Raw genomic sequence first — 27,103 nt, 5'->3', positions numbered from 1 at the left:
TAATACTGCACACTGAAATATATTTTGTACAAATGTTTGCCTAGTTCCATTTGAGATTGATTAAATCTAGAAAATAGTTTGTGTCAGAAGCTAAGATCCCTCGACCACATTTATCTTCACTGATGTTCACCAGCAAACTACCATGTAACTTCACGTCTCAACATAACAGAGTGATTACAAGTACCGGCGTGAAATACTGACAGGAAACTGACTCTTTCACAGCACCTACGGCCCCTATTTGGGCATTTCCTTCGCCACGCCCCTAGCTATCCTGGAGAAGGGGAAGCAGAACTCTTCAGTATCATGGCATATCATCTGGATTGCATCTGATAGGGAAATTTTACCTTGCAGCAAGTTAAGGATGCTAAATATCAATCTGGTCACTGTATTAGGTGTTTTATTCTTATGTATTGTGTCAGAACTGAAATAGGATGCATTAGTAAAGAAACTTGTGGGCATTAAAATACATATACAACCCAATTTGTTCAGAAGATTAAACTTTCATGAGATGAAATACTGGTGTCATAGAAACCAATACACAAAGATCATTTACACAATGTGGAATCCGTACTGAAGCCCCATTTCTTTAGGTTTGTCCTGCCTCAGAGACACGCAGGATGGTTTGAAGCTCTTCGTAACTTAGAACTTTTCTGCTTAGAATTATTTCAGACCAACCTCTCCCACCATCTTCCCATGGTGCTACAGGGGAATTGAAGACCCATTTGATGTGTTGCGCATTTGACATTGCCATTATTTCCTCTCAGTTAAGTCTACCTAGGCTGTTGTTTGTGCCCACAAAGTTGGTGCCATTATTAGTGTATATGATGGGAACTCTCCCTCTTTGTGAATTAAATGTTCCTAATGCTATCATGAAACATTCTGAAGCGAGGGACTTTACAACATGGTACACAGCTCATGTGAAAAGTACTGTCTATACCTCCCCCTCCCCGATTGTATGGTCCAGTCATGTCAGTGACCGTTGTTTCATAGGCTGCTGCATACTTTACACAGTCCTTGGATAATGGCGCAGGTGGTGGTTCAACTGGTTTTGCTTGTTACCTCCTACAAATCGTGCATTTTTTCAACAGGCTGCATACCACTTTCTTGATGCCAATTATCCAAAATGTTTCCTTGATGTTGTTAATCGGTATTTTGCGACTAGAATGCTGTATTTCACAATGCTTCCCAAATACCATTCAATGAACAATATCATCATCATCATCATCATCATCATCATCATCATGGTCATCGTTGTGAGGGAGAAAATTGGAGTTTTTAAAATTGTTGTCTTCATTGAGCAATAACTTTGTTCAGACTTTGATTTGCTCATGCTGCTCTGCGAATATATGCAACATCTTCGGAATTCTTATTTCTCCATTTCCAAAGTGTTATTGTTGGATACACCGCAACAATATTTCAGCAAACTCAAGCTCTTCAAAGCTAAGTACATCCACTCATCTACTTACATAGGTATGGCTGTGACGGAATCTCAGGATCCAACCATTCATTCTTCTTCAGTCAGTCACTAAGGATCTGTATTTAGGGCAGTTGCCCAGGTGGCAGATTCCCTATATGTTGTTTTCTTAGCCTTTTCTTAAATGATTGCAAAGAAATTGGAAATTTATTGAACATCTCCTTTGGTAAGTTATTCCAATCCCTAACTCCCCTTCCTACAAACAAATATTTGCCCCAATTTGTCCTCTTGAATTCCAACTTTATCTTCATATTGTGATATTTCCTATTTTTAAAGACATTACCCAAGCTTATTCGTCTACTAATGTCATTCCACGCCATCTCTCCACTCACAGCTCGGAACATACCACTTAGGTGAGCAGCTTGTCTCCTTTCTCCCAAGTTTTCCCAGCCCAAACTTTGCAACATTTTTGTAACGCTACTCTTTCGCTGGAAATCACCCAGAACATCCTATTTGTGAAACTTAGAACCTGACTTTTAACTTTAACCCCGTTTATAAACATACCATAGCCTTCTGTCCATCTCACAACATTATTGAGGTCATTTTGCAGTTGCTCACAGTCTTGTAACTTACTTATTACTCTATACAGAATAACATCATCTGCAAAAACCCTTATCTCTGATTCCACTTCTTTACTCGTACCATTTATATATAGGGTATAAGAAAACATAAAGGTCCAGTAATACTGCCTTGGGGAATTCCCCTCTTAATTATTACAGGGTCAGATAAAGGTCCGCCTACTCTAATTCCCTGAGATTTGTTTTCTCAAAATATTCAGTCACTCTTTTGTCTAGTCCAATTGCACTTACTTTTGCCAGTAGTCGACCAGAATCCACCCTATCAAGTGCCTTACAGAGGTCAATCACAACACAGTCCATTTGACCTCCTGAATCCAAGATATCTGCTATATCTTACTGGAATACTACAAGTTAAGCTTTAGTGGAATAACCTTTTGTAAACCCAAACTGCTTTCTATTGAACCACTAATTCATTTTGCAAACATTGCTAATATAATCAGAATGCTTTCCCAAAGCTTACATGCAATGCATGTCAAATTGACTGGCCTGTAATTTTCAGCTTTATGTCTATCACCCTTTCCTTTATACACAGGGGCTACTGTAGCAACTCTCTGTTCATTTGGTATAACTCCTTCATGCAAACAATAATCAGATAAGTACTTCAGATGTGGTACTACGCAGTTCAAAAAAAATTATGGGAAATTGTGTTTGAACGTATGCCATGCTCCACAAAACAATACCTCACACCCAGGTATATTACCATCTAAGCCTTTATTCTTTACTGTCGAAGTATACAAAAGAACATTGATGGATTTGCGTTCATTTTCAGAACACAAATGGAACTGTCCAAATAGGGGCGAAAACAAAGTGATAACAGTCCTCCAGGGTGGATTTTTATCACAGTTGGAGAGCTTCAGTATGGTGTATGTCCTCCACAAGAATTTGTCACAGTTTGGCACGTATGTATGTGGCATGCTCCGTATAAATCGACGGGGGTCACATTGTGGTATTAGGTCCCATTCTTCAATGCGAGCCTGTTCGAGGTCTTGCAGAGTCTGTGGTGGAACAGGATACTCACGAACACTTCTGTCAAGCCTATCCCACATATGCTCGATGGGATTAAGGATGGGACTCACTGCTGGCCATTCAAACTCTTGAATGTCCAGTTCTCGCAAGACATCTCTGGTGATGCGCGCTACATGAGCCCTGGCATTGTCATACATGAGTACAAATTCAGGGCCAACACCATATGCAGCAAGCAACAGATGCTGTAGCAGTATCTGCTCGATGTACCCTGCAGCGGTAAGATTACCACGGACGACAACAAGATCCGTATGGCCATCAATACATCAGAACCTTGTCTGAATCAGTTGCCTTTCTGGACAATATTTAACATCTACTGCTCACCACGGTGTCTCCATACATGTTGACATCCATCACGCTGTGTCGGGGGAAATCTGGACTCGTCTGTGAACAAGACAGGTCTCTATTGATGAAGTTGCCAGTTGATGTGGGTACGGGCAAACAGAAGGCAAGCTGCGCGATGTTGCTGCATTAAACAGGGCACTCGAACAGGATGTCTTGGTTGTAAGGACACTTCTCTTAATCTGTTCCTTACTGTCTGGTCAGACACCGTGAATCCAGTGATCCTCCTGAGGTCTTGTTGCAGTTCTCTGGCAGTTCCTGAATGATGCCGCAACACACAGATGGTCAGATATCGGTCATCCTGTGGGGTTGTCATGCGTCCACGACTTTGTCCAACCCTCCTTGTGAACTGGCCTGTCTCATTGTAGTGATCCCACAAGCATTGAATAACTGATGGAGAGACACTGAGATCCACAACAACACGACAGGAAGTCCATCCTTCCTGGATCAAAGTGACGGCCCTTGCAACTTGAACCCCGTTAAGATGTCTCATGTAATGTGCTGGTTTATGTATAATGTGCTCAAATGACCGCAGTAGTCTGTGTTCCTCATGACGACACACAGGTACACCACTATTCACTTTGTTTTGAGGGGTCAACTGACAGTTTAATGCATGGCTACGCCTACTGATGGAGTATAACTTCGATTTGACATACCCTGAGTAGGTAAGGTCTCAAGGTATTCTGTACAACCATTGGAACCCCATCTACCAAGTTAACGTTCACATACCAGATGTTACAAAACATGTTCCCCTAATTTGTTTGAACTGTGTATATCCCACCCCACTGTCTTTAGTATATCCCCAGAAATCTTATCAATTCCAGCTACTTTTCTCATTTTCAACTTTAATATCTTATGGTAAGTGTTATGTAAATTTTAATAGTTCTTAGTATTAGTCATCTCTTCTATCTGGACATCCTTAGTATTTTCGTATAAATGGAAAAGTATTAATGAGCACAACTGAATCTTGGGTTGCTACTGGAGACATAGCTTAATCTAAAGCTATCTTCTTCCTTTCCTTATTTGAATCTTGCTCTGGGGCAAGTACCTCTAACTGCAGCCTCCTGTACCAAACCTGCAAGGCAACAGGATCAGGGTGTCTCTACTAGTTTGTCCCATCATTTTTAAGCTATTCAAGTTGGGCGAAGCATCCAGGAACTTCTGTTTCTGCCAACATAGCTGTCAGTATCATTCGGGCATTATAGCCTCTTCAGTTGCATGTATAGCATTTGTCATTTTTACACGTACCATAAAGGAAAATAAAAACTGTTGTGTTTATGAATAATTTGAATCCTTTTTACCTTGAATCCACAGCCAGAACTAAGTAGAATTTTCATAATTCTACATTTCAGTAAGAAACATTTATTCTTGCTTCTATCTTATGGAAAGCTTCACAGTTTTCCTTGTTTAATGCATTTCTTATCTGCTGTATGATACTTAATTTAAATTAGTGCCTTATTGTAAACATTTAAATACATGTTTCTTTCATTCCAGCTTGTTGTGCCAGTAATCTTTGTATGCATGGCGCTAGCCTTCACTACTGTGCTGCCCAAATTGGATATGCCACCACCCCTCACTCTTGAGCCCTGGTTGTATGGTCCACCAAACCATGTGCTATTCAGCAATGACCAGCCTTCTGTAGCAACAGCAGCACAGTATGAGAGAGAATTGCTAGGACCTGTCGGCATGGGCACTAGATGTGTTTTTGTTGATGGTGACAGGTATGGTTACTTTGTTTTTATTATTATTGTTGTTATTATTATTTCACAATTTTATAGTTAGTAATATAGCACCTATTTCGATAGAAATAGAACTTAATCATTATTTATGTAACTTTACAATATATGTCTTCATTATTCTCTTCGCTATGGAGGTTGCAGCCTTTCCTATTTGTGGTCCGTACTGAGCATTCAGGAGTGTTCTGATGATGTTTCAGGTCTTCAAAATTGCAGCCTTTTGTGCCACATTGTGAGTGTAGATAGGGAGCTGTAGTGTCTTTTAAGTTTTCTGGAAGTGATTATGGTGTGAGACCAGTGGGGGGAAGGGGAGAAAAAAAAAAGAATTGTAACTCTGTCTTGTTTCCAGATCCTTGCTACTTCCATAGCCAGAGGAGTGTATTTGTCGACCTTCTCTCTGTATTTCTGTTTCATATTGTGGTCATTCTGAATAGCGATGTCAGTGAGATGTGTGGTGATTCCTTTTGTCTGTTAATGTTATGTCTGGTCTATTGTGCAGAGTTGTTTTATCTGTTTGTATCATTCGATCCCAGTACAGTTTAAAATTTTAATTTTCCAGTACACACTGTGGGGAGTATTTGTAGTAAGGCACCCTTTTCTGGATCAAAGATCGGGTCAGGGCAATTTCTTGATGTATTGCTAACATCATTATGTCTGTCAGTTTACGATGGCGCTAGTAATCTGCAGTTGCTGATGATGTGCTGAATGGTTTCTGGGCTGCTGCTGCATTTCCCGCACTCATCATTCTTATTAGTAGGATCTTTAAGGATGTGTTTCCTATAACTCTTTGTTGGGATCACTTTATCTTGGATTGCCTGGTTGAATCCTCAGTTTCTGAAAATAACTCTCCCATAGACAGACATGAGTTTGAAAGTTCTGTCAATGTTCTCGTCATTGCTCTGATTGTAGTACTTTTCATGAAGTTCTTGACCTGCCCCTCTCTCTATCTTTTCCCTTTGCAGGATGTTTGTGTGTTTTATATTTATGTGGCATTCATGTAAATTCAAAAGGGTGTAGTATAGATCTGCTTCAGTCACAGCTCTTTGTAGAATGCTGTCATCTGTCCAGCAATGGAAGTATTTCCTCAGGTTTATTACTTATTGGTTGTGTGGAGCTATGATATCAAGAATGCCTCTGCCCCCCCCCCCCCCCGCTCCATCTCCTCAGCATTATAACTCTCTATATGCATGGATTTGGATGCATTATTCTGTGCTTAGTACCATGAGCATTGTCCTTTCTAGATCTGTTTGAGACCAATTTAGAACACCAAATGAATGTGTCAGTGTATTTACAGTATATGGACTGACTACCTTTGATAGGTTGGAAGTGTTAAGCTTAGTTTTTAAGATGAGGTAGAGTCTGTGCTGAAATTTCTGTATGAGTTTTTCTTTCTAGAGTTTACTTTTGATCTTGATTGATTGCTCAAAGCCTAGATACTTACATGTTTCATTTTCTCCTATGCTTTCAATTTGTTGATTAGCTGCATTGGTTATTCCTTCTGTCCTATACCATTGTCCTTTTTTAATTGTTTATTTTGCATTTGCTTATACCAAATTCCAAGCAGATGTCTTTGGAAATGTTTTCTGTAATATTGATGAGGGAAGCCATCTGGGATCTATTTGTTGCATATAATTTGATGTCATCCATGTAGAAGAAGTGGTTTAATTTGTGAAGATTACATCTATTCCTTTTTATTTTATATACATAGTTGGTCATCTTCAGGGTCCCAGAGATAGGATTGAAACATGATAAGAACCGTAATGAACTCAAAGCATCGCCTTGAAAGATACCAAGTTTGATTGGGATAACCTCTGTTCCTGAGGTGTGGTGGTGGTGGTGGTGGTGGTGGTGGTGGTGGTGGTGGTGGTGGTGGTGGTGGTGGTCGTCGTCGTCGTCTTTAGGCTGATCTTGGTATGCCGAAGTTGCATTGTTGTAGTAAGAAAATTGCCGTGGTGGGGAGGCTTGCGTGTCCCAATTCTCACCGCTCACCACCCTCTAGGAACCCGGTACCACCTAGGGGTGATGAGGTGAATAACCGTACCCACCAGGGTGAGAGAAGAAGAGAGAGGAAGAGAGAGAGAGAGAGAGAGAGAGAGACAGAGAGAGAGAGAGAAACCCTGGTGAGAAGGTTGTTAGCGTGTCCGCCCCAAAATGGGAGTTATAGCGAACACGAGGGAGAAGATGGGCACAAGAAGAGCAACAACAAGTACAGTCACAATATAAAAAAACAAGAACATAGAAAAACTTACCGGAAACAGCTGAGGAAAGCGACTTAAAGGCCGTGGAAGTAAATGCACAAGAAAAACGGTGGCAGTGCTCCACCGAACGTGGCGAATGAAAACCGACACTTCAATTAAGTTGAAACAAATTTAATGGAAGGGCAAAAGGTAGGTAACAAACCAAGTCATTAAGATGATAAAGCCTAAGTTTATTTTTAAAACGTAATGCCAAAATGTAAATAAAATCAACGTAAGGTTGAAAAATGGAAAAGGAAATTAACAATAAGTAAAATAAATTAGAATATACCCAGGTGGGGTTTAAAAGAAAATTAATTCATTACTAAATAACAATTAATGAAAAATAAATACTCTTTAACAGATAATAAATAGAGAACTTAATGAAAACAACAAGAAAGAAAGGGTGACCTCCGTACCTAATTAAATGTGATCAGAAAACAACGGAAAACCAATAGACTTTCTTACATAAATGTTACCTTTAAATTAAATGTGATCGATCACGGATAGTTAAATAAATTTAAAAAAGTATTAAGTTAACAATTATTCCATAAAATGGATCTTCAACGCGGTCGCTTCTCATAATTACCAAATTTGAAATCGTTCAGTTTCCACCAAGGACAGTTTCCAAGACAAACAGAATTTTACGTTAAAATACCTCCTCACGCGGGGCAAGGAAATGGTAACACAACATAAAAGGAGGAGAAAATAAATTAAATAATTTAAACAGTAAACGATACACTCAACCCCGAAATATATATAATTCAAGATCCACACAGGCTCAACACGCCAGACAACTCTTAACCCGACAACAATACCCACACGAACCGTTGCCAAGGTAACCACAAAACAAAGCAACGCCTCCTAAAACACGGAGGAAACCAGGCTAGAGAAAAATAATTCACCCCAAAAACCCCAGAAGGGGGGGGGGGGGAGAAAACATACCAAACAAATTAGAAAACAAAACACAGGAAAGCAAACAGAAATCCGAAGAAAGGTAAAGCTCGGTACCTTGGGGACTGTACCTTGGTTTACAAAAAGGTTACAATTTAAGTGCCAAAAGTAGATCAGTAAAATTTTAAATTAATAATTCCAATTTAGTTCATGGTGAACCTTCCACATTACTGTGATTAGTTGCCGAAACTGTTTTTCAGATTTCCGATACCACACACACGAATTGATATTAATTTAACGACGAAGTCCAAATATTTATTATTATTATTATTATTATTACTTTTCCAGAAATCTCCGAAAGTATCAAAATTCTCTTCTGGTCGACGTTTAGAATGATTTCAAACACTGGTACATACCTTTGGTGATGAAGAAATGAGAGGAATTTTAACCTGACGTTGTTGACGAAGAAAATACAGTCACACCGCTGGCATCCAGACCTCGTTGTGAAGTATCCAGACGAAAAAATAAATCCAAAAAAATCTCAGAAGAAAAGGTAGGAGGTTTTCAACTAGTTCGTACGGGGAAAATCCCCGTTAACGAAGATTACGGGGGTTTTCTTGAAATCCACTTCTCCATGGCGTAGGTCTCAAAAACACAAGCGCACATCATGGCTGACTGAAGCGAACTGTCTCGCGTCGGCAAGCGAGCAAGGAGCCAGACAGCCTGGAAGTAGGCCGGCGCATGCGCAGTAATGCGCAACCAACACCAGGCCAAACGATGGCCGCTGCGTACAGTAAGTTAAAACAAGGTATCCTGGCGTAAGCCGTTTGACACAAATTATTCTAGGCCGCAGGGCCAGTTCAAAATGGTTATAATGGGGAGGCTCACATTATTTAATATTGTCTCAGCCCTCCCGCCCCGAATCGACGACAAAACCTCATGCACATGCCATCAATGATGAGGTGGTCACACATACACTAAATTTGGGCGGAGTAGTCCAACAGAAAACGACCACCAAGATTAACTAATTTTAGTTAGTAGTTCACATGACCAGGTTAATAGTCCAAGACACAGTTCCATATCACATAGTTTTTAGAAATAATTGGGGGGGTGCGATCAACATCAGTGTCCAGAAACGTTAACTGAGCACTCGGAAAATCACCAGAATAATGTTTATCATCAAATAGAGAGCACAATGACCAGAGTTCACCAAAGTTTCAGGTTCACCTAATACACATGTTTTCAATGCATCACACAATGATACAGTTTATGACACATGACGCAGTTCACCTTGAGGTTTGGCAACTCCCACACTAATCACGAATATACTGACCAAAATTAAACAAAACCACATGATTATAAGTCCACGCATCCAGGTTATTTTCTCAAGCACGGTGGTAAATTAATTTTAATGCATGAATACCTTTACAAGTCTCCTATGATATTAAGGAAATGCATGATCTTGTGTTGCAAAGGGAGACAACAGGGGAATGAAACGCACCGGAAAACCCGAATGGGGGCAAAACCACAAGAAGAGGGAGGAACAAAAAACAAATCAGGAAATTAAAGTAGGTGAGTCTTCAGTACAGGATCCACAGATCCACCAATTAACATTACATAAAGCTAGTTACCAACAAACTAGCTGAAGCCCAGAGCTCTCCACTTGGTCCAATATAGTACCGAAGGAAACGAAGGGTCCATACAACGACAATTAAGAAATCAAAGGGAAACTACATAAAATATACCATGTTACTCTCCCACGAAGGACACTTAGCCATGATACGTGGAGAAACAATTAACAAGAACACATAGAAACATAGGGTACAATCCAACACATAATACCAACTAGGACTAAGACAGATATCCCGAAGGATCATGAACATAACGGAAGTGAAAGCGGTAATATTACTCAAGCACAAATCATCCACAAGAAAAATATATTAATAAAGGTACAGGACCACTCCAAAGAATAGACGTCCTTGGAACATATGGTTTAGAATACCAGACGTTAAACTAAGAGGACACATGAATGACCTATCAAATTACACTTTTAGATATTGGAGTGACACACACACAACCACAGAGTGGCGAACTCGTCAATCAGTCCAAGGGTCAAGAACGAGGGGTTGAGCAAAATACAAACCACACTGGGATCGGCAACTTATCCAGGATCACCAACAAAACACAGGTAAGGACTCAAGCATAGAAAACTAATTTTTGAACAGACCAACGGAAAACCATCAGAGAGAAGGGACGCAGAAACCACTCGAGTTACCGAGAGGTAAGACAGGCAAGAGTAGCATCGATGGGCAATCGGGAGACTCCTATAGGTTACCAGATGGAAAAATCGCGATCAGTCAGTCATCCACAACGGCCACATCAAGATACAACTACCCAAAATAAATGCACCGGGCAACGTGGTACAGAATAGTAACCACGAACCTAATTCTGCGTGAGGAAGAACAAGTCGAAAATCCCAGAGCCAAGAGATAACTAAGAATGGCCCACCCTAAGGTGTGCTTCTTCGGAGTAGTGGATACCAAACCAACAACCAAATCTACCATGACACAGAGGTAAATTAAAGGACAAATCGCATCCCAACCAAGGTGTCTTGACAGCCAAACAACGTAATCCAAACACGATTACCTAAATAATGGCAAGCTAGCAGCACGGGTTATCAATAGAGAGGTAAAGGATAACTATCCTCAACGCGTGCTCACAGACCACAACCTAACAGCACAATACAAAGCAGAAATTACAACAGCAAACCAGGTACAGATTAAGGACTAGGTCCATCCCACAGAAGCACAAAAGGAGAAATATCCTCAGGAAGGAAGTCCGACAGTACCACCGAAAACTCCACACGCCAACCGGTAGATAAGGAAAATTACACAACGTTACTAACGGTCCACATTTCAAAAGGATCCAAACAACTCACAACAACATTACCAAGTTACAACACAGGAGATACAACCATAATGCTGGCAGGAGTGCACCAACCGAACGCCCACAGGAAAAATCGGAGACAGATTTTCTACATAACCCCAAAACCAAAAGGTTAGGAAGATAAATTCAGCCCAAAAACCCATTACAGGAAAAATAATATAGAGGGTTCACGCATAGAAAACCACCTTTAGAACAGCCGCGAAGAGTGCCCAAAGGTAGGAGTGTCAGATCTCTCAATCATGGATGAATACAAACATCAGTATCCGGAACAGAAACACCTTTAAGACACGGAGTCCATGCAGAAGGCAAGCAGGGAACTTTTCCGACACCAATAGATCGAAACACACCACAATCAGAAATCGTACAATACTAAAATGGCACAAATAGCAACCCAATCATGACTAAGCACCACACATCTTCAGACACACGCACACTATGAAAGGATGACAAAATGGTAAACACTCAGGCACCAGACACACTCCCTTACATTCCATCCCAGGCACACCATAGCTCAGCAATGATCAAGTCACAAGATGATCGAAGGGTTCAGCGGAAGGAATCCGATGCGGAGCCACAGAAGAATCAAAACTTTGAAATTACATAAGCCTAAAGAAAACAGAGGGACAACAAAGCACAATTTAAGTTAGATGTCATCAGATTTCCCCAAAGGAACTTCGTTAGCGCACCACATAAGCATAAGGTTAGATAACGAGTATATCAATTCCAAGGTATTAATACCACCATCACAAGACAATAAAGGAAAGACAATCTCTAACTACAAGGATCCACACCTAGAAACAGTAACATACAAGAAGTACTAAATTAGAGTCACCAACACGAGGCACAGAAAGGACCAGATTGACTCGCTCGCCATCCCACAGTATGCGTGCTAAATTCACTAACGATACAGGTCAGCTACCAAAGGTGCATCCATCCAGCGGAAGATGCGGTACAATTTGCCAGATCAACCAGGTTTAATTTGAGAAACATGAACGCGCCTAATACGTTTTGCTACAGGGTCACTTACCAAAATTGAAACGGGAGACAAGAACTCCAACACAGTGCACGGGCCTTGGTACCTAGGGGCAAGTTTTGCCGAAAACTTATTCACGGCCTTACTCATTGGGTAGCACTTAACATACACGAGATCACCAACATTGAATTTTGACGGTTTCCTCCCTTTATCGTACTGCCTTTTGACCTTTTCGTATGACACAGCTAGATTCCTTTTTGCTTCGTTCCAGATCTTTTGAACATCATTAGGCCTAGATAGGTCTGGGAGAAGATCCTCAATACATAGCAGGTTAGACATAGGGGAGTACGGAGTATAGCCAAACATTAAAGACATAGGCGTCTTACCATGGGACTCATGAGTAGCGGAATTGAAAGCATGTGCCAACCAATGCAGACAGGAGTCCCATTTGGACTGGTTGTCGTGATGATACGCTATCAACGCAGATTTTAAGTTCCGATTCAACCTCTCTGCATAAGAAGGATTTGGATAGTATGGAATAGTGGTGACATGCGAAATGCCCAACTCAAACAGATACCTTTTGAAGGAGTTACTGGTGAAAGAACTAGCGTTGTCAGATACTAAGAACTTAGGTGGGCCAAATGATGCAAAGATGGAATTTAGACAGGAGATAGAGGTACGTGAATTAGTGGACCTGGTGGGAAAGATCCAACAGAACCGGGAGAAGGCATCTATACAGACAAAAATGTGGGTGTTTCCCAAGGAAGATCGGGGGAGGGGTCCTACGAAATCTATGAACAGTCGTTCCATGGGGCGCGAAGCTTGTGATGAAGACAATAATCCCACCCGGTTATTCAAATTAGGTTTGCTGATGGCGCAAGATTTACAAGATTTGACCATGTTCCTGATATCACTATCCATTTTCTTCCAAACAAAGAATTGCCTGATTTTCAAACGAGTTTTGAAATTTCCTAGATGACCGCCAAGGGGTGAACAGTGGTAATACTTGAAAATGACAGGTACCAGAACCTTAGGAACGACAATTTTGGAATTATGGTCCTTGCGACCCTTACAACAGAGAACACCCTTAGATAAGGAGTAAGGTTTCACTTCGATCCCGCTACTGATTGTATCAATGATCCTTTTCAGATCCGGATCAGTTTTTTGATGATCTCCAATTTCTTGATACAGCAATGGGGAGTCGGTGAGGATGGCACTAACTCCAACGGTATTGACAGCAAGCTCATCGACACATGGGTTGGCTTCCGCACAAGGATGACCTTCAAACATCCTGCTCAAGCCATCGGCGATGACGTTCTCAGACCCACGAATGTGGCGAACATTGAAATTAAAGGATGAGATCCGTAATGCCCATCTAGTTATCCTACCTGTCCTTTTGGGTCGGTTCAACACCCAAGAAAGAGCCTGATTGTCGGTTTCCAGATCAAAGTTGACGTGTTCAATGAATGATCGAAATTTTTCCAGAGCAAACAGCACAGCTAGACACTCTAGTTCATAAATGGAGTACTTAGACTCCAGATCATTGAGGACCCTAGATACGTAGGCCACGGGCCTACGCCCATCTTCATGTTCTTGTAACAGAACGCCAGCAATAGCACGCCCAGAGGCATCAGTTTGGACAATGAAACGTTTCTCGAAATCGGGAATAGCTAACAAAGGTGCATTAATCAGTGCGACCTTCAATGAATTGAAAGCTTCCTCCTGGGCTTTACCCCAAGTAAATTTTACATTCTTTTTCCTAAGGTCGTTCAACGGGGCAGCCACTTCAGCAAAGTTAGGGATGAATTTTCTAAAGAAATTGACCATACCAATGAATCGAGCAACGCCCTTGACATCTTTGGGAGGTGGAAAATCCCTAATGGCTTGAGTTCTGGAATGATCTATGGAAACGCCTTCAGAAGAAACTACATGTCCCAAGAAAGACATGCTGGGTCTGGCGAAAGCTACCTTTGATAACTTCACTGTAAGGCCGGCTTTCCTTAACCGTAGCAATACTTCCCTAACGTGCACCATATGTTCCTCGAAGGTCTTTGAATAAATTAATAAATCGTCCAGGTAATTAAAGACATAGCTGAACTTAATGTCAGAGAGAATGGAATTTAACAACCTTGACAACACAGCTGCTCCACAGCTTAGCCCGAACGGAAGTCTGAGGAACTCATACAAGTTCCAGTCGGTGATGAAGGCAGTGAGGGGAATTGATCTCTTCGATAAAGGCACTTGGTAATAAGCCTGGTTCAAATCCAGGACAGTGAAAAATTTCGCACCTGAGAACCATCCAAAACAAGTATGAAGGTCGGGTAGGGGAATAGATTGGAGTACAATCTTACTATTTAGAGACCTATAGTCAATCACAGCACGATAACCACCAGAAGGTTTGGGTACCAAGAACACAGGGGACGCATACGGGGAAGTCGAAGGTCTGATCACTCCGTCTCTTTCCATTTGCTCAATGATTTTCTTTAATTCCAACATACGAGGTGGGGAAAGGCGATAAGGAGGGGATCGAACAGGCTGCAGGTCCGACAACTCAATGTCATACTCGAGTACGTTGGTCAAGCCTAACTTGCTAGTGAACACATCGGGAAATTCCCTGCAAAGATCACGAACTTGCTGTGCTTCGGCATCTCCTAAATGATTCAGGTCAAGCCGATCGATGTCACTAGACTCATCTGACTCAGGGTAACCCACACACAAAACTTTAGGCATTTTCAAAGGAACGTTAATCAATTCAAATTTCAGGTCAGGAGAAAATTTAAAAAAGAAATTTCGACACTGAGGATCCAAAACGACACCAGCCCAAGATAGAAAATTGGTACCCAGAATAATGTTACATGATAAATTGGATGTCACCAAACACTTGATCTTCCAAGTGAAATTCCCAATCCTCAACTTGACCTTCACAGTCCCCAAAATATTTAAGAACTGACAATTAGCCGAAACGCATCTTAAGTTAGTGGGTTTTATTTCCGGAAGTTTACACGAGGATTTCTTTTGACAATACCAGGCATAATTCATCAAGCATACTGCGCTTCCAGTATCAAGAAGGGCATCTACGGGTTCATTGTTGACTTCGACAAATGTGCACGTGCCAGAGGAGGGGGCATGAGCAGAAATACTATTGCACCTAGGGGGACACACCGGTTTCTTACGAGATTCAGGGTTTACAAACTTAGAATTGGCAGACTTTGCCCTTTCCCTTTCTAGTCATTGAGTACCATTTCTGTCTACCAAGGGGCAATTTCTTTTAACATGCTGTCTAGAGCCACAGGAATAGCAAGCGCCTGGACCACGTCTAACGTCAGGGCAGGAATTTCTTAGATGATTTCGGGACCCACAGTTGTAACATTTACGGGCATTCACTACCTTAGGTGTTGACGGAAGGACGGGACAATTGGTAGTAGTAGGGGGAGGGAAATTCACAGGTCTGGAGGCATCCCCATGTTTGACATCTTCAGCAAAGGAACAGGCCTCTTCCAATTCTTGAAAGGTAGTAGGGCAACGGGTTAAGGAAAGATAGGAGCGGTACGCAGGAGATATTCCTTTTAAAATTCTAGAGACCATTTCACATTCTGGCACAGAAATTCTAAAAACCTTGCAAAAGAATCGCAGATCTAGCACATAAGTTAGCAAGTTCTCATGCAGGAACTGAGTCCGGAAACAGTGTTGGGGCACAAGACTTTGGAGAGCAAGAGAGGGAATAAATTTGGAAAGGACAAGTTCATGAAAGGTACTAATCGATAAATTCTTAGAGATAGCTTCAGAAATTTCTCTCTTTAGAATCCCTTCACAATGAGGGAAGAGGGCGCGGAAAATCCCCAAATCATCGACTGAGTACACATTACCAGTCTCGGTTAACTCCACCAGAAACCGAAGGAATCGAATACACTCATCGATAGAATTTACAGAAAAGGACTTCACTCCCCGAAAAACTTCCTTTAAACAGTTAGGCGATGACGCCGAATTTAGCTTAGAGACTAAGGTTTCCAGTAAAGGAGCAGTCACACAGCACTGACCTTGGGCATGGGTCGAGGACGCAATTTGGTGGGAAGGGACACTCGGGGTGGGTACAGTAGGGTTAAGTCCAGTAGAAATAGAACAATTCTCCATATCTCTGTTAATCAACAGCAAATCTAGATCAGAGGTGATGCCAGAAACCACCGTTAACAATCTAGCACATTCTGACACAAAAACAGAATCAGGCTTAATAGATAATAAATCCAGAATTCGACCCGAGTAGTGGTCAGCTCTGGCCCTCAGCCGGTTTACTTGGGCTTTGGACGGAGGCAATTCAATAAACTCTTCGCGAATAATATTAATTTCGTTAAGATTGTCACAGATCAGGTTAAGGTACTCACCCACTCGACTCCTGTCAATAGAAAATACATTAATGGGAACCTGGGAGTTGGCTGATAGCAAGGCAGCGCACTCAGCAACAGTACGGGCAGGTTCAAGGCCACGAATGGATAACTCGTACTCCAATTCGGCACGACGCAGGAAGGAGGGGTTCGTAACGGCACGCGCCATGGTAGCAAACATGGAACAAAATAATCAAAAAATTACACAAGATCCTTGCACTCCCTTTTACAATAGTTATTGACAATAACACTTTTAGTTTTTCAATTTTTGGTTTCCATCCACCAACATTCGCCACAGCACTGCACCAAGCAAGGGTAGGAGGGGAGGAAAGTTAGGTTGCGCAAGGCAGAAACAACAGAGATTAGGCAGCAGAGCAACAACAGTGGAACAACAAACAACCACCGCTCTGATACCACTCTCACCGCTCACCACCCTCTAGGAACCCGGTACCACCTAGGGGTGATGAGGTGAATAACCTTACCCACCAGGGTGAGAGAAGAAGAGAGAGGAAGAGAGAGAGAGAGAGAGAGAGAGACAGAGAGAGAAACCCTGGTGAGAAGGTTGTTAGCGTGTCCGCCCCAAAATGGGAGTTATAGCGAACACGAGGGAGAAGATGGGCACAAGAAGAGCAACAACAAGTACAGTCACAATATAAAAAAACAAGAACATAGAAAAACTTACCGGAAACAGCTGAGGAAAGCGACTTAAAGGCCGTGGAAGTAAATGCACAAGAAAAACGGTGGCAGTGCTCCACCGAACGTGGCGAATGAAAACCGACACTTCAATTAAGTTGAAACAAATTTAATGGAAGGGCAAAAGGTAGGTAACAAACCAAGTCATTAAGATGATAAAGCCTAAGTTTATTTTTAAAACGTAATGCCAAAATGTAAATAAAATCAACGTAAGGTTGAAAAATGGAAAAGGAAATTAACAATAAGTAAAATAAATTAGAATATACCCAGGTGGGGTTTAAAAGAAAATTAATTCATTACTAAATAACAATTAATGAAAAATAAATACTCTTTAACAGATAATAAATAGAGAACTTAATGAAAACAACAAGAAAGAAAGGGTGACCTCCGTACCTAATTAAATGTGATCAGAAAACAACGGAAAACCAATAGACTTTCTTACATAAATGTTACCTTTAAATTAAATGTGATCGATCACGGATAGTTAAATAAATTTAAAAAAGTATTAAGTTAACAATTATTCCATAAAATGGATCTTCAACGCGGTCGCTTCTCATAATTACCAAATTTGAAATCGTTCAGTTTCCACCAAGGACAGTTTCCAAGACAAACAGAATTTTACGTTAAAATACCTCCTCACGCGGGGCAAGGAAATGGTAACACAACATAAAAGGAGGAGAAAATAAATTAAATAATTTAAACAGTAAACGATACACTCAACCCCGAAATATATATAATTCAAGATCCACACAGGCTCAACACGCCAGACAACTCTTAACCCGACAACAATACCCACACGAACCGTTGCCAAGGTAACCACAAAACAAAGCAACGCCTCCTAAAACACGGAGGAAACCAGGCTAGAGAAAAATAATTCACCCCAAAAACCCCAGAAGGGGGGGGGGGGGGGGAAACATACCAAACAAATTAGAAAACAAAACACAGGAAAGCAAACAGAAATCCGAAGAAAGGTAAAGCTCGGTACCTTGGGGACTGTACCTTGGTTTACAAAAAGGTTACAATTTAAGTGCCAAAAGTAGATCAGTAAAATTTTAAATTAATAATTCCAATTTAGTTCATGGTGAACCTTCCACATTACTGTGATTAGTTGCCGAAACTGTTTTTCAGATTTCCGATACCACACACACGAATTGATATTAATTTAACGACGAAGTCCAAATATTTATTATTATTATTATTATTACTTTTCCAGAAATCTCCGAAAGTATCAAAATTCTCTTCTGGTCGACGTTTAGAATGATTTCAAACACTGGTACATACCTTTGGTGATGAAGAAATGAGAGGAATTTTAACCTGACGTTGTTGACGAAGAAAATACAGTCACACCGCTGGCATCCAGACCTCGTTGTGAAGTATCCAGACGAAAAAATAAATCCAAAAAAAACTCAGAAGAAAAGGTAGGAGGTTTTCAACTAGTTCGTACGGGGAAAATCCCCGTTAACGAAGATTACGGGGGTTTTCTTGAAATCCACTTCTCCATGGCGTAGGTCTCAAAAACACAAGCGCACATCATGGCTGACTGAAGCGAACTGTCTCGCGTCGGCAAGCGAGCAAGGAGCCAGACAGCCTGGAAGTAGGCCGGCGCATGCGCAGTAATGCGCAACCAACACCAGGCCAAACGATGGCCGCTGCGTACAGTAAGTTAAAACAAGGTATCCTGGCGTAAGCCGTTTGACACAAATTATTCTAGGCCGCAGGGCCAGTTCAAAATGGTTATAATGGGGAGGCTCACATTATTTAATATTGTCTCACAATGATGCAGATAGCCGAGCCGCAGGTGCAACCATATCGGATGGGTATCTGTTGAGAGACCAGACTAACGAATGGTTCATCGAAAGGGGGGTAGCAGCCTTTCGGTAGTTGCAAGGGCGGCAGTCTAGATGATTGACTGATACGGCCTTGTAATAATACTCAACATGGCTTAGCTGTGTTGATACTGCTACACGGCTGAAAGCAACGGGAAACTACAGCCGTAACCACCTCCCGAGGACATGCAGCTCTCTCTGTATGAAAGATGTACTGATGATGGCTTCCTCCCGGGTAAAATATTCCGGAGGTAAACTAGTCCCCCATTCGGATCTCCGGGTGGGGACTACACGAGAGGGGGCGATCATCAGGAAGATGGATACTGACATTCTGCGAGTCGGAGCGTGGAATGTTAGGAGTTTGAATCGTTGTGGTAGGTTAGAGAATCTGAAAAGGGAGATGGATAGGCTAAAGTTAGATGTAGTTGGTATAAGTGAAGTACGTTGGCAGGAAGAACAGGATTTTTGGTCAGGCGACTACCGAATTATCAACACGAAATCAAACAGGGGTAATGCAGGAGTTGGTTTAATAATGAATAAAAAAATAGGGCAGCGGATAAGCTACTACGACCAGCATAGTGAAAGAATTATTGTCGCCAAGATAGACACCAAACCAATGCCCACCACAATAGTGCAGGTCTATATGCCTACTAGTTCAGCGGATGATGCAGAAATTGAAAGAATATATGAGGAGATAGAAGATTTAATACAATATGTCAAAGGTGACGAGAATCTAATTGTGATGGGAGACTGGAACGCAGTGGTAGGCCAAGGAAGAGAAGGTAGCACAGTAGGAGAAATTGGATTGGGACAAAGGAACGAAAGAGGAAGTCGGCTGGTTGAATTCTGCACTGACCATAATTTAGTCCTCGCCAATACTTGGTTCAAACACCACAAACGACGGCTGTATACGTGGACGAGACCTGGAGACACTGGAAGGTATCAAATAGACTTCATTATGATTAGGCAGAGATTCAGAAACCAGGTGTTGGATTGCAAAACTTTCCCAGGAGCAGACGTGGACTCTGACCACAACTTGTTGGTCATGAAATGCCATCTGAAGTTGAAGAAATTGAAGAAAGGAAAGAATGCAAAAAGATGGGATCTAGACAAGTTGAAAGAAAAGAGTGTGATGGATCGTTTCAAGGAACATGTTGCACAAGGACTAAATGAAAAGGCCGAAAGAAACACAGTAGAGGAAGAGTGGAGAGTCATGAAAAATGAAGTCAGTAGGGCTGCTGAAGAAATGTTAGGAAGGAAGAAAAGATCAACTAAGAATCAGTGGATAACTCAGGAGATACTAGACCTGATTGATGAACGACGAAAATACAAGAATGCTAGAAATGAAGAGGGCAGAAAAGAATACAGGCGATTAAAGAATCAAGTGGATAGAAAGTGCAAGGTAGCTAAGGAAGAATGGCTGAAGGAGAAGTGCAAGGATGTCGAAGGCTGTATGGTCCTGGGAAAGGTAGATGCTGCATACAGGAAAATCAAGGAAACCTTTGGAGAAAGGAAATCTAGGTGCATGAATATTAAGAGCTCAGATGGAAAGCCACTTCTAGGGAAAGAAGACAAAGCAGAAAGATGGCAGGAGCATATCCAACAGTTGTATCAAGGTAACAATGTAGATAATTTGGTTCTGGAACATGAAGAGGCTGTTGATGCTGATGAAATGGGAGACCCAATTTTGAGGTCAGAATTTGACAGAGCTGTGAGTGACCTAAATAGGAACAAGGCACCTGGAATTGATAATATTCCCTCTGAATTACTGGATGCCTTAGGAGAAACCAGCATGGTAAGGTTATTTCATTTAGTGTGCAAGATGTATGAGACAGGAGAAGTCCCATCCGATTTTCGGCAGAATGTTGTTATACCTATTCCCAAGAAAGCCGGTGCTGACAGGTGTGAAAACTACCGCACTATTAGTTTAGTATCTCATGCCTGCAAAATTTTAACACGTATTATTTACAGAAGAATGGAAAAACAAGTTGAAGCTGAGTTGGGGGAAGATCAATTTGGCTTCAGAAGAAATGTAGGAACACGTGAAGCAATCCTGACTTTACGTCTGATCTTAGAGGATCGAATCAAGAAGGACAAGTCCACGTACATGGCATTCGTAGATCTAGAAAAGGCATTCGATAATGTTGATTGGACCAGGCTGTTTATGATTCTGAAGATGATAGGGATCAGATACCGAGAACGAAGAATTATCTACAACCTGTATAAAAATCAGTCTGCAGTGATAAGAATCGAGGGCTTTGAAAAAGAAGCAGCAATCCAGAAAGGAGTGAGGCAAGGCTGCAGTTTGTCCCCTCTCCTTTTCAATGTTTACATAGAACAGGCAGTAAAGGAAATCAAAGAGAAATTTGGAAAGGGAATCACAGTCCAAGGAGAGGAAATCAAAACCTTGAGATTTGCCGATGATATTGTTATTTTATCTGAGACTGCAGAAGATCTCGAGAAGTTGCTGAATGGTATGGATGAAGTCTTAGGTAAGGAGTACAAGATGAAAATAAATAAGTCCAAAACAAAAGTAATGGAGTGCAGTCGAACGAAGGCAGGTGATGTAGGAAATATTAGATTAGGAAATGAAGTCTTAAAGGAAGTAGATGAATATCGTTACTTGGGTAGTAAAATAACCAACGATGGCAGAAGTAAGGAGAACATAAAATGCAGACTAGCACAAGCAAGGAAGAGCTTTCTTAAGAAAAGAAATTTGCTCACTTCAAACATTGATATCGGAATTAGAAAGATGTTTTTGAAGACTTTTGTGTGGAGCGTGGCATTGTATGGAAGTGAAACATGGACGATAACTAGCTCAGAAAGAAAGAGAATAGAAGCTTTTGAAATGTGGTGTTATAGAAGAATGCTGAAAGTGAGATGGATAGATCGAATCACGAATGAAGAGATACTGAATCGAATTGGTGAGAGGAGAGCGATTTGGCTAAATTTGACGAGAAGAAGAGATAGAATGATAGGACACATCTTAAGACACCCAGGACTTGTTCGGTTGGTTTTTGAAGGAAGTGTAGGTGGCAAGAACGGTAGGGGTAGACCAAGGTATGAATATGACAAACAGATTAGAGCAGATGTAGGATGCAATAGTTACGTAGAAATGAAAAGGTTAGCACAGGATAGGGTGGCATGGAGAGCTGCATCAAACCAGTCTATGGACTGATGACTCAAACAACAACAACAGTTTAAGGGTGTAAATTAGCAACCTTTGTGGCACTATATCAAATGCCTTTCTGTAGTCATTGTAGGTCATCAATAGATTGCGTTGCTATTTCTGTGTCTGCTGTGGAATTACATGATTGATTGTGAGCTGTTCCTTACAACTTTGGCCACCTGTCTTACAACGTTTTTGTTCTTCTGTCAATATCTTATACTGGAGTATGTGCCCATAGACGACATTGGTGATGACCGATATGTGATGATTTTGTAGTGTGGGCAAACAGGTTGTTGTTGTTGTTGTTGTTATTATTATTATTGTTGTCGTCGTCGTCGTCGTCGTCGTCGTCGTCGTCGTCGTCGTTGTTGTTGTTGTTTAGAAAGTAGAATTTGCTATGCTATGAACATTCTCCTCCCTTTATCTTGGAAAAATAAGATCTTTTAAGACCTTCCATTCCTTTTGGTTGAAATGAAGTATATCAAGAGAAAATCTGGATCTTTTAGAGTGTAATGTTACATTTTTGTCAGTGCAAGGTAACAGCTTGCTCATAATTTTATTAATACAGATATTTTTTAAATTATTTTATTTTATACAACAATGATGGCCAACTGGTGGCCTATGGGCCACGTCCTGCCCTTGAAGTGTCATATTACAGCCCTGGGGAGTCTGAGGTTTACTTTTCAAATCATAACTCCATCAGATACGAAGTTCAAGGACTTGGGTCTATTTTGTTCTAAATGGGAGGTGCTGTTACAACATATCAACTCTTGTAAGGTGTTCCTGTTATCAAATTCAATGCCAGGCTGAGTGGCTCAAGCGGTTGAGGCGCTGGCTTTCTGACTCCTACATGGCACTTTCGATCCTGGCTCAGTCTGGTGGTATTAGAAGGTGCTCATATACATCAGCATACCTGCCAACATTTAGAAACCAAAAATAGGAAGATTTTTCTTGGATTTCATCACAAATACGTTGTACTCCACCATGGTCTACGTGAAAAAAGGTCAGGATAAAAGGCATACATATCTACAGTTACAGTGCGAACTGACCATTAAATTTAAAATCTTAAACTAAGAAAACATAGAAATGGTTACAAGAAAATATACCTAATCACTCTCATTTATGTACCTAATAATATTTGTCACACCGACACACGCAACAAAATACATAATACCATCAACAAAATGCATAATACCGTATTTTCTCGCGTAATTAACACACTTTATGATGAAAAATACAGGAGAAAACTTCGGATGCGTGAATTATTCAAGGAATTCGGATGTTTACAAATTATTTACAATTCATTTACATTTAAAAGATACATAACATATAATGCAAACACAATTGATTCAACTCATTTGTGGTTATTGTCATTTGGCGCAAAATTCCGGCATGAGATTTTTTCTGAAAAGTCAGATAGAGTACAAGTTAGACACATGGGTTTTGAAGTACCGACACTGGAAAATATTCTTCCCAATTCGAGCTGACAATACGACCTGAATGGCATACCAGCATAAAAAGAAAACTGTCCAACACAAGAAGGGGCGGGCATCGAAGGAGGGACCCTGTTACATTACCCCAAACTGTTCGTATCCAATCTTGTACGAGTGAAGTATCCATCCACCCTTTTTCTTGAATATGAACGTGGATCACTCGCGGAAATTTTGCTTTAGGCATTGTTTTTCGTTTTAGAACAATGTAAGGTGCAAGCTTTCTGCCATCAGCTGTTACAGCAAGCATTGCAGTACATCATTGTTTTTTGCTTTTGGTAGCGCGTACGATAACACTGTATGCTCCTTTCTTATCGACTGTTCGACTTTGTGATATATGGAAACTGATTGGCGTCTGATCTGTGGTTTTTATAAGGGAGATGGAATATTCCTTCACTTTACGCTTCTCAATCACAAAGCGATGAAAATGGTTGAAATCATTCGTCACTTTTTGGCATAATGTTGTTCTTCATCGAAGAGAAATTCCATAAATTAATCAAGCCTCTGCTAACCTTCAAATCCGAGACACTGATTCCATGTGCCATGGCTATTTCTCATTCTTAAGAATACAGCATTTCTGAGAAATGGCTTATCCAACATTGCGTAAAAAAATTATACAATTAAGCAGATAATCCTCTACTTGTGGAAACATGCCGCTTTTTGGTCTGCGAAATGCTTTGCGAGACTTGTTGGCCGCTTGAAGTGCACTTCTGTTACCGCCGTAGCACATCTTTCATTTGGACACTGAATACTTGCTGCCCACTGCTCTATTCCCGTATTTTTCGGCGTAACTGATCACCGCGAGTTCATATGATGCAGTATTAATCGAATACTGTGGACTGACAAACAATTTTGAGATCACAGAATATCCTGTACCCGAAACACTTGTAAAACTAGTGCAGTGGGAACTCCTGCCGAGTGCCGGCTAATAACAGCATGTTGCCCTGTATATATATGGAATGCTCGCTTTCGCAATAGGAGGCCTGCTACTTGAGTAGTTGACATCTTTATTTCAAAACGCATCCAGAGCTGAGTGATGGATGTTCGAAGTTGTGGGTGCGTCAAATACGTGAGCATTCCTTTTTCTCCACTTTGTACCCAAAAATATTGGGATGCGTAAATTATGCAATGGCATCAATTACGCGAGAAAATACGGTAGTTTCCTTTAACAGCCGGTAAAATGAACAGAAATTTATAGACGTCTCTGAACACTTGGAGATAATGTTTGTTATATTTTTTGGCCATAACGAGAAAAAAAAATACCAGAAACTGTCACCGACACAACTCCCTTAAAAACATTTAACTCGTTAAAATTATGCACTTAAATACGCGAAACTACCACATACAAAACAATTCAATATGTCCCATACATTATTAACATACGACTTTGACACAGGGGGCAAGCATAGAAATGCAAGGAAAAACACGTGACCTTCAACTCTGACGTAACTACGCACAGAAACGATGTTAACAGCGTGCGAACAACACAATAACAAACTCATTCTTTCGTCCTGATTAACCGAGTCGTTAGCGCGCACTAGCCTCTTGCTTTACAGGATGATTGCAGTCCCGAATCCCCAGCTGCATAAAGCGCACAAGCTGCTGTGGTGAGCGGGAAACACGATACACGAAGGCGACGGACGAAACACTCACAAAATAAAGCATCAAATAAATACGCTTGAAAATTGGGTTTCATAAATTACACAAGCACATATGAATTTATCCTTTATCCTAGGGGAAGAGCATTGGCCGTACTAGAGGTTATATTAGTAAAAAATCGGAAGAAGTAAAAATAAATCGGAAAATCGGAAGGGTTGGCAGGTATGCATCAGACTCATGTTGGTAGATTTACTGGCACATAAAAGAACTCCTGCAGGACTAAATTCCAGCACCTCGGAGTCTCTGAAAACCATTTTTTTAAAACTTGTTAGTGGGAAATAAAACCAGAAACATTATATTATTATCTAAATTCAACTAAGCAGTTTTCTGAAGAGATTTCATCCAGTCTTACAACATTAAATGTAAAAGAAAGTGAAGCTATACATGACCAATGTTGCCTGATAGACACTTGCAAGATGATAAAATTGCTGAGAAAACTTCCAAGAACTGGGCTTCATAGGAATATTGTTAAAAAAATGTGCTGCTCTACATGCGATATACACATGCATCAAGGAACATAAAAGGTTTATCATGCAGTGAATGGAGGGAGGGTGTTATGATGACAACAAATGTATCAGCTGTACAAAGTGTACCAGGCAGGTCTCAGGGCAGCAATCTCTGTCAGCGAAACATTTGCTCATATCGTGGGAGCCTGTTCTCATGGTAAACTCTTACATAACTCACATCATCATGCTGCCAAATCAACCATCGCTGATGCTCTGAAGCATAAGGGACCCAACATATATCACGAAGTTCATGGTCTCTCTTGTGATGGCAGCTGTCAGCAAATGCTGTAAGAAAAATTTAAAATAAAATAAGAATGTTTCACAAGTATATAGCATTTTGTAGTAGACTGTTGAACATTATCACTGTGTTGGCTATTTTGCAGGCATCTACACATACAGAGCAGTGTTTTCTACCCTGAAGCAAGGTAAATCTAAGAACAGAAACAGACGAAGTTCATGATCTTCAACAAACAAGTTTATCCTGATGACAAGTTATTAATAGGCATACTACACATCTAGAGAGTGAACAAATTCAAATACCTGGGATCTACAATAAGTGAACTGATAGATCCTGAAAATGAAATCACAGAATCATAACAGCAAGGAATGCCTTCACAAAACTGAAGTTCTTTTGTAATGACAGCATAAATCTAAAACTAAGTCAGAGGAAGGTCAAAGCTGTATTCTCCATGTAAAAAAATATGTTTATGATGTAGAGAATTAAAAAAATTCAATGACACAAATATATAGTTAAAAACTGTACTATAGAAAAATACAAAACACTTGAGAAAAATAGCTAAAAACCTAAAATTACAATATTGTCAAGTGGTTTCATAGTAATCCAATCTTACCCAGATGTCTCCAAAGACAGCCAATTCTACATCAGAGAGCTGCAAAAGTCTTCTTATATATTGACTATCCTAACCAAATTACTTAATGCACTCTTCCAAGATATTTAGGTTTCAATCCTGAAGGCAGTCGCATTTTCAGCTCTTTTGCTATAGATTAATGACAGCTGTAAGAGATACTCCTCTGAAACTATTTCTGAGTTCCTGAATTATTATTTTTTTTCGCATATCATCCAGAGCCAGTATTCCATCAGGTTTGCCTTCTGTAATGTTCTCTAATGTGAATCCTGTCAAGAAATTCTCCTTTAGACAGCAATTTGTTGTTTAATATTA

The 27,103-nt window shown here is 40.7% G+C and overlaps 1 protein-coding gene across 1 annotated transcript in view; it reads left to right on the top strand.

Moving 5' to 3' along the window:
• The window catches only part of LOC136874341 (phospholipid-transporting ATPase ABCA1-like), a 372,334-nt gene that overhangs the window by 270,124 nt on the left and 75,107 nt on the right, over window positions 1–27,103 (top strand). Inside the window, 1 exon segment of the mRNA XM_068227760.1 lies at window positions 4,912–5,138. Within this exon segment, the coding sequence (XP_068083861.1) occupies window positions 4,912–5,138 (227 nt within the window).

This window comes from Anabrus simplex, chromosome 5 (genome assembly GCF_040414725.1).
Source record: "Anabrus simplex isolate iqAnaSimp1 chromosome 5, ASM4041472v1, whole genome shotgun sequence".
NCBI classification, from domain to species: domain Eukaryota; kingdom Metazoa; phylum Arthropoda; class Insecta; order Orthoptera; family Tettigoniidae; genus Anabrus; species Anabrus simplex.
This window is presented reverse-complemented; position numbering and strand designations above follow the sequence as displayed.